Here is an 8,645-nt window from a genome sequence, read left to right as displayed (position 1 = left end):
GATTGCTGGGGTCAGAAATTCAGGCAGGACAGGATTGGGAGTTAAAGCAGTCACAGACCCACCTACATTCAAAGGGAGAGCAAAAGGACCCCATGAGAGGGGCGTCAGAATTTTTAGCCAGCTTTTACCCATTACACCAGGCAAAGGGGATGTGGGAGGGGGGTGGAGCACAGGCAGGGGGTTTGGTGAGAAGAAGGTGGAGGGAGAAGGCCCTAAGTAACTTCCTGTAGAGCCTTAAAAATTGTGTTAAGAATTTTACATTTTCTTTTCCATTCGACATGAAGACATTGAGGAGTTTTAAGCAAGGAAATTAACTGTTCCTCCTGTGCTGCTGAAACTTCTAGTTTATAGCTTCTCTGCCTGTTTTCACACCATTTCATTGACTTAGTTTGGCAGAGGCTGGGATACCTTTGTATTCTGCTCACTGCAAACTCTTGGTAAAATAAGTAAGAAATACATAAATGAATTGGTTAAATAATTGCTCATCGAAGACAGCTGTGATTGCAGGGCATCAGCTTAGTGATTCTCAAACTTTAATATGTCTGTGAATCTCTGGGGGATCTTATCAATATGCAGGTTATGATTCAGTAGGTCTGGGGTGATCTGAAATTCTGCATTTCTGACAAGATCCTGTGCACACAGTTCACGTTTTGAGTAGTTACTGTTTAGAAATCATTGTGTGCCAGAATGTTTTCAGTTCAAAGAAAGAAAGAACGGATGCAGGTACCAGGCAAGCAAAGGTGAGATTATGTCATCCAGGTCCAGAATCTTCTTCCTGTCTCCTTGCTCTGCCAATCCTCCTCACCAGTGTCACCTTCACACTCAGGTCCATTCTGGCTTCTGATGGCTTCTGCACTTCCAAAGAATCACTTCAGGATATTACAATGTATTTATTTATGTCTCTTTCTTAGGAGAGAGGAAGGCTTTTCCAGAGGTTCCTCAGAAGCCTTTCCCTAATGTCTCTGTGGCCAGAATTGGTTATTTACTCAACAGTAAATCAGTTGTAGGCAAGAGGATGGGGAGTTCCATGACTGGTGTAGAATGATCAGTCTGTACTGCTGGAAGTGGGGTTTGGGGAACTGGGACTGGGAAGAAGTCTGAGCAAAGCTGGAGGGTGGGAGTAGACAACCAGCAGTGTCCACTGCACTGTCATACTCAATTTGGTGAATCGCACAGAGATCTACATATTATATCTAGATCCATATCTATGTATCTATTTTTATGTCTATGTTTACATATAAAATAGGAAATGTGGCACTTTTTCTAAGAAAAAAAATTAGGACAAATTAAAAAGTGTTACCCAATGCCCATTAACCAGTATACGGACACAAGCATTAGATGATTTAAGCTGGAGTGGAAAAGTCTGGGGCTGTGGGAAACAAAGTACTTATTCTAAAATCTACAACCTTGTTGGGTCAACAAAACAGAACTAAAACAACCTACTAACATAGGCAAATGGATTTTTTCACCCACTTGACCAACAGTTACTGGGTGATCACTATAAACAAAGATCTGGGGACGCCTGGGTGGCTCAGCGGTTGAGCGGCAGGGCGTGATCCCGGTGTGCAGGATCGAGTCCCACATCGAGATCCCTGCAGGCAGCTGCTTCTCCCTCTGCCTATGTCTCTGCCTCTCTGTGCGCCTCATGAATAAATAAACAAAATCTTAAAATAAAAATAATACTAATACAGGGAGTAGGGGAAAGGTATAGACAAAACAAGATGGTGATTTGAGCCTTGTTACAGATGGCTGTTGAAGGTTCATCATAATACTCGGCCTACCTTCGCGTATGTTTGAAATTTACCCTAACAAAGCGTACAGCAAAGCTTATTGAGGTGCTCGGGGATCCGGTGAGGGAGGTGCTCGGGAAGCCCCGCCCACTGCCCGGGAGGCCCCGCCCCGGCCCCGCCCCCTCCCGCCGTCCGCTCTCGCGGGGAGCCAGTTTATGGTGTCTCCCGACTTTCTCACCTCTCCTCGGGCACCCACTGCCCTCGCACCCCTAAGTCGCTCTCTCTGTTCTTCCCCAGGCCCCACAGACTGCTCCGAGTCCCCAGAAGTCGCCCGCGGCCTCCGGACCTGGAGCCGCTGCCGCCCGCTCCCCTCCGCCCCACGGCCCGGGGCTTTGGTAGCGTCCGACCGCAGGCCACACCCCCTCCCCGGAGCGCGTCCGCGTCGTCATGGCGACGCTCCGGGCGGCGGCCGGCGCCCGCGGAATCCCGCCCGGGAACCATCTCCCGTGAGAGCAGCCTGGGACCTGGGGCCAAGGGGCCCCCCTGGGCTGCAGCTGAAGCAGCCGGAACCCCGGGCGGGTGTCCAGCCTCCGGTCAGCCTGAGCTGGGGTCAGAGGAGAGGTTAAGTGAGGATTGGGATGGGGCGTGGGTCTGGGGTCGACCCCTACCCCCAGCAGGTGATGGAGTAAAGGGGCGCTGAGGGGAGCAGGCGTTTGCCTGGGGTGAGAGGGCTGCCGAGTAGAGGATGGAGCGAGGGGACCGAGGGTGGGGGGTGTGAAAAGAGACAAGGCATCACCCTGGAGTGAGTGAACTGGGATAGGAGCTCTGGTGAAAATGGTTTAGCCTCTAGTGGTTCCTGCCCGAAGTACCTGCAGGGAATTTGAGGGACCCGAGGAGAGGGAGCTGGGAAGTGAACTTGAGGCAGGTGTTGGCCGGATGGAGGGGAACCAAGCAGGTGTGGAGGCTGTGCTGAGGAGTGGGGAATTTTCAGAGATGCTAGGGAGAGGGAGTGGGAGTAAGGGGAAAGGAGAAACTTTCACAAAATGGTTGTTAAGTACTTTCTTCAGTGTACTCAGTGTATTCTGCTTGATGTTGTGGACCGTGGGGAATCTAAAGCTATGACCTTCTCCAGAAAAAAACAAAACAAAAACCAGACACATAAAGATCCACATAGGATTCACGTTCAATCTCAGTGGCATCACAGAATTGCACTCCCAAGCATGTACAAGGACCCCAAGTTTAGAGACTTAGCTATGGAAGATAGCAAGATGTGTGGGCTCTGTAAAGTGCCATGTACACGGCAATGAATCATTAGTACCGATGAATAGTAGAGGCAGTAGTTGCTAAAGAGTGTTGAAGAGTGTTGAGGTCGGTGGGGACTTTATGAAGAGGGTAGAGTTTAACGTGAATGTTAAGGAAAAGAAAGTCTGACAAAGGGTCCACATGAAGGGAACCCTAGATCCTGTGACAGAAGTCCTAGAAATCCCCTCTGTTGGTGCTAGAGGAGGTCGATTGGCTACTCCACCTCCTCATCACTCCAGAGACAGGCACATGAAGGTAGCTCAAAAATGCCAGTGTCTGATTTCTGAAATCAGAGAGGGAGACAAACCATGAGGGACTCTTTAGAAAACAAAGGGAGGGTCGCTGGAGGGATGTGGCTGGGGGAGATGGGGTACTGGGGGATGGGCATTAAGGAGGACACATGATGGGATGAGCACTTGGTGTTGTATGCAACTGATGAATCAGTGAACTCTACATCTGAAACTAATGATGTACTGTGTTGGCTATTTCGATTTAAATTAAGAAGTGTATATATAAAATAAAAACAACAACAAAATGCCAGTGTCTCCAAATATTAAAGGGTTTCATGATCACATGCAATGAAGAAACCAATTTGGAGAAATCTCAGAAGAGGCCTGTTGAATGATTTACTTCAGCATTTCCCAATTTTATTTGACTACGAGTGCCTTTATTTTTCCCTTCAGTTTGCTGCTCCTCATATCTCGAGAGCATCTCAGGACTACATTTTGGGAAAAGCTCTTTTTTTTTCCTAAGATTTTACTTATTTATTCACGAGAAAACAGAGGAGAGAGAGAGGGAGAGACACAGAGGCAGAGGCAGAGGAAAGGCAGAGGGAGAGGGAGGCTCCATGCAGGGATCCCAACGTGGGACTCAATCCCACCCGGGTCTCCAGGATCACACCCTGGGCTGAAGGCGGCGCTAAACCGCTGAGCCACCCGGGCTGTCCCATTGGGAAAAGCTCTTGAGGAGAATTAAGGACCATGGGTGGGTTTTGAGCAATGGCATGTTATTGGGTCATGATGTGTGACACAAGATTAATAGGACATCCCTGTGTGGGAACGGAGTAGCAGGAGAGGTAGGGAGGTAGAGAGGGTCTGGTTCACAGTAAATCATGCAGTCACAGAGGTACATTTGTCAAAGACTGAGAAAAAAAATATGTGTGTGCTTTCTCATACTGCCTCTGTTTTTTTTTCCCCAGGAAATGACCTTTGGCTCTAAAAAGAAGACTCGTTTTTCATGATAAAATGGCAGTGGTGAAAACCCCCAGCAGAGAACTAAACAGTGCGGAAGAACCTTTTACTAACATATCCCCCCTGCTTCTGAAGAGCCTAGTGGAGGAGCCCAAGAAAAGAACAGAAGTACCTAATCACCTTCTAGAATCAAGTAAGTGAGTAGAAGAGAGATTTGCTTTACAATTTACATCTTCCCAGAGGACCCAAAGTCCAGAAAGTGTAATGGGATTTTTGGTGCTGATTTCTCTATATTGTTTGATAGGCTCACAATAGCTTTTATTATTAAGAACAATGGTTCTATTTAGGTCCATCTACTCAGGTGGTAGAGTTTTGTGGTGTAAATGAGTCACCAAGTTCTGTTGCTTCCACTTCCTCAAACATCGTACCTATCTGTCCCCATCGCCTTGTTCCTCATCCTCAGCAGGTCACTAGGATATCATAGTGCTCTCCTCTGGATCACCCTTCACACCCTGTCAGTTTCCTTTATGGAATCATGGCTGGCTCTGTCCCTATCTTGCTCAGGTACTCTCAGCAGTTCCCCGTGCATATGGAAGAGAGTTGCATTCCCTTCACTTGACATTTGGCTCCCTCTGCTGTGGCTGTAAGACTGCCCACCCAGCACTATCCTCATGCTCCGGCTCCTCTCATCCACAGCTCCAACCACACCATTACTCCTCCTCTTTCAAGACAACACCCACCTTATACCACCTCGCCTTTTCCCATGTGCACCCCTTCCATTCCATGCATCTGGAAAGCCTAGTAAAATCCTCTAGCTTTTATATAAGAGGTTAATCATTTTGCCTACATAAAAAAAAAAAAATCATTTTGCCTACATTATTCTCACTTAATCCACACACACATCAACCTCCGTTTTTATTTTACTGTTGGGGAAGTCGAAACTCAGAAAGGTCAAAGGAATTCCCCAAGGTGGCACAGCTGGATGGAGAGGTGGTGTTTAATCACAGTAGCCCAAGTCCACCTCTCTACCATCACACTAGGTTACTTCTCACATCTTTCCAGGCCCTTTGAAAATTCTGGAAATGTAATATTTTGGTGTGGCTTTTGTCACTGTAGAACCTATTGAGTGCAAATTAGTATATTTGACTACTTCTGGGCATTAACAGAAAAATACCTGTTTGATGTCTATTTTGCAGCCCTAAAAACCGAAGGAAAATGTTCAGCATTTAAAAAATTTACCAAATAATGTTCATTTCAATACTTACAAAATGATCAAATAACCTACAGAAATTACCCATCCCCCAGAAACATCATCTTTACCCCATTCCAGCCTTTTGTTCTGGCCCAAAGCCATGACAGTGTCAGCTCACCTGGTAAGGAGCAAGAACACCAATGCACTCCAGATGTTTACAAGAATCACAGTAGGCTAAACAATGGGGGAGGGTGTGTGTGGCTCATAGGGTTTGGTGATAGCCAAAGGTGAAAGGTCATGACTTGTAAGAAACCAGACAATGCATTGGTGTTAAGGAAGGCAGTTTAGTGGTTGGAATCCAACAGACTGAGGCTTGATTTTTAAACTACCAGCTATGGGCAAGTTGATTAATCTCACTGCGTCTCAGCACCTTCACCTGCACAATGGAAATAGTACCTACTTCATAGCGCTGGAGTGAGGATTAAGAACAAATGCCCGGCATAAGCAGCGGAAGCACAGAGACAGTTGTGTAGTGGGTTCTCAGTGCCGCCCCTGCTCCTGCCTAAATAAAGAGCTGGGAAAAGTCCAAGTTAGATCTGGACACTCTTGTGAGATCGGCTGTTTTAACCTTGTTCTCAAAACTGAAGAAAAAAAGAAAGACATTCACATTACACTAATCCAATTTGAGACTTTACTGTCCAGAGCGATAATTATTCAGAGCTTTACAATTATTCTATCACATTGTAATTCTATTCAGAGGAAATCAAATGATAACCGGTAAATACACAGTAACAAAACTAAGCAGTTGGTGTTTGGATTCTCTGAACTGTGCATTCATTACATAATAAGTAATCTCAGTGTTATATGGAGCAGCAAAGATAGGGTGCGTGCTCTTACAAGCTCGTGTTTTATTATGAAGACTTGTACAAAATGTGAAGAGCTGATTATTTTAGTAGGTAATAAACAATACATGAGAATTTGCATTGTGATGATAACATCTCCCAAATGATGTGTAAAAATAGAGGGAGAAGCAGTACAGTTCATTTGGAATAGGTCATTAATCTTGTTGACAGCTGTATCCTCTGTTTGAAACTTTCATATGCTTAAAATATCCTAAATTAAAGAGAGCCCACATTAATAGGATCTTCATTTATTTAATATTTTCTTTTATGTCTCATCTCATGGTGTACTTATCTACATTGTTTTTATAGAGGTTTATGCAAAACTTCTGAAAAATAAGGTCATACAGGCAAAACCTGGCATATTGCATTTTGGAGGCTATCAAGTAGACAAACAACACCAACAGATTCTGGTAGGTATTTTTTAAGTGGGATAATTAATCATAGTAATGAAATGACATGAATGTTCTGCATTTATATTACTCATTCATTTAAAGAACAGCAGCATCTGCAGAAGTGCAGATGTTAAATTGGTCCAGAAAGGGGGTTCTAGGATGAGAAATTCTTAAGTAACACCAGTGTCCTTGGAGAAGCTACTTTCCCCCTTCCAAAGGCTCCTCAAAGCATTCTTTCCCAAGAGGTGTCATGGCTAACTGACTCTTAGAGGCTAGGAACTAGGAACTATGCTTTATGTCTCACATGATGCAATTTCATCCTTTATACCAGCTCTGTGGAGGTTGTTCTATTATTCTCATTATATATGCGAGGAAACCAGGATTCCAGAAGGTTAGATAGTTGGCTCGAGAATACACAGCTCGTAAGTGATAGAGACCAACTGACTCTTAAGCTGCCCTCTTCCAAACTAGTGCCTGCTTGGTCAAGGCCTACACCACCAGGGAAAGGGGTATTCCTCTTCTAGGAGGCTCCAGTCAGCTTTCTGTTTCACCTGCTCAGGTCCAATGCCCATGCCTAAATCAGCCATTCTGGTCAGGTCTAGAAATCAGATAGATTTTAGCCATGTCTGGGTGGCAAGGGTCAGCTCTACTGAACAGGTTCCAGAAGGGACATTTAAAAGGATGGGCTGCAGTCCACCACAGAGCTTCCTGGGTCCCCTTCATTGACCTGCATGTTCAGACTGGGTGGGTTCTGGGTGGCTATAACATTCCTAACCTCTTTGCTTATAGGGACCTGAACAGTTGTTTTTTTGTTTGTTTGTTTGTTTTTAAGAGAGAGAGTAGGGAGGGACAGAAGGAGAAAGAGAGAGAGAATCTTAAGCAGGCTCCATACCCAGCCCATAGCCTGATGCAGGATTTGATCTCACAACCCTGAGATCATGACCTGAGCTGAAATCAAAAGTCAGATGCTTAACCGACTGAACCACCCAGGTGCCCCAAGACCTGAAGATTTAAGTCAGCTCTACAACCTTGGTGACCTCACATCGATCCCCTAAGGTCACACTGAGCAGGACATCTCAGAACTACTCCCACTGGGCTCTGGATCTGAGTAAAATGACCTCTGTGTGTGGTTGGAGCGGGGCAGAGGCAGGCTCCCTTCACATGAGCCCTCTGAGACTCTGGCTCTGTACACGATGTACTCCCTCTGGCTCTGTCTCCAGACACCACGAGAGTCTCTACTTTTAGATGTAATGCATTCTTAGAAGCCATGTCTTAAAGTGGATCATTTTAAGAAAGAATTCTAACTCTTGTGCTAGATTTCTCTGAGCAAGAGGAAGAAGCTGACAAATGCTAAAGCTGTCAGGAAGTGAAGTTAGGTTTCTATCAGGCAGTTCCCAACAAACAGAGGATGCCATTTTTGTGCATTGAAGTGGGTAGAGAGAATAAATCCAGAGACAAACCTGTTAGGTGCCAAGTGTTTCACCTAAGGAAAAGGGTTACTTATTTTTTAAAGGGTTACAATTTAAAACAGCGATTTATGAAATCCACCCATCAGCCTACAAGGATGTATTTCTTAGAATACAGCCTCAAAGATGAAGGTTAATAATTCATTTTGGAGCCTATTTTTCCTGGTATTAGGTTTGCCATCTCAATGGCGATAGGGTATATCTAAAATCATTATCTTTTGTAATTGCTCACTGTTTATAATAAATAATGAATGTAATGAATACACAATTCACTCCCCACCCCCCAGTTCCCTCAATCTCCTTATTCCCCCCACCCAGTCTACTCCTACTATAGGCAACCATGAATCTGCTTTTGGTTGGTATGGATTTAACTGTTCAGGACATTTCAAATGGAATCATATAACATTTAATCTTGTGGGACTTCTTTCAGTTAGCATAACGTTTCTCAGGCTCATCCAGCTTATAGCATCT

General features: G+C 45.1%; 1 protein-coding gene across 8 annotated transcripts in view; it reads left to right on the top strand.

Annotated features, from left to right (window-relative positions):
* Positions 1-2,168: 2,168 nt before the first annotated feature.
* Positions 2,169-8,645, top strand: part of CFAP221 (cilia and flagella associated protein 221) — a 100,149-nt gene continuing 93,672 nt past the window's right edge. For 4 of the 8 annotated variants that reach the window (XR_013359079.1, XM_077861393.1, XM_077861387.1 and 1 more), the window contains exons 1-3: positions 2,169-2,323; positions 4,231-4,415; positions 6,626-6,726. Coding sequence is in view for 7 of the 8 variants with exons in the window: in XM_077861393.1 (XP_077717519.1) it covers positions 4,277-4,415; positions 6,626-6,726 (240 nt within the window). In the remaining variant the exon portion in view is untranslated. Of the gene's footprint in view, positions 2,408-4,230; positions 4,416-6,625; positions 6,727-8,645 lie in introns of all 8 variants that reach the window. The other 4 variants (XM_077861389.1, XM_077861388.1, XM_077861391.1 and 1 more) reach the window with 4 other exon arrangements.

This window comes from Canis aureus, chromosome 20 (assembly GCF_053574225.1).
Source record: "Canis aureus isolate CA01 chromosome 20, VMU_Caureus_v.1.0, whole genome shotgun sequence".
Lineage (NCBI taxonomy): Eukaryota > Metazoa > Chordata > Mammalia > Carnivora > Canidae > Canis > Canis aureus.
Note: the sequence above shows the minus strand (reverse complement) of the source record. Positions and strands in the feature narration are given on the sequence as shown.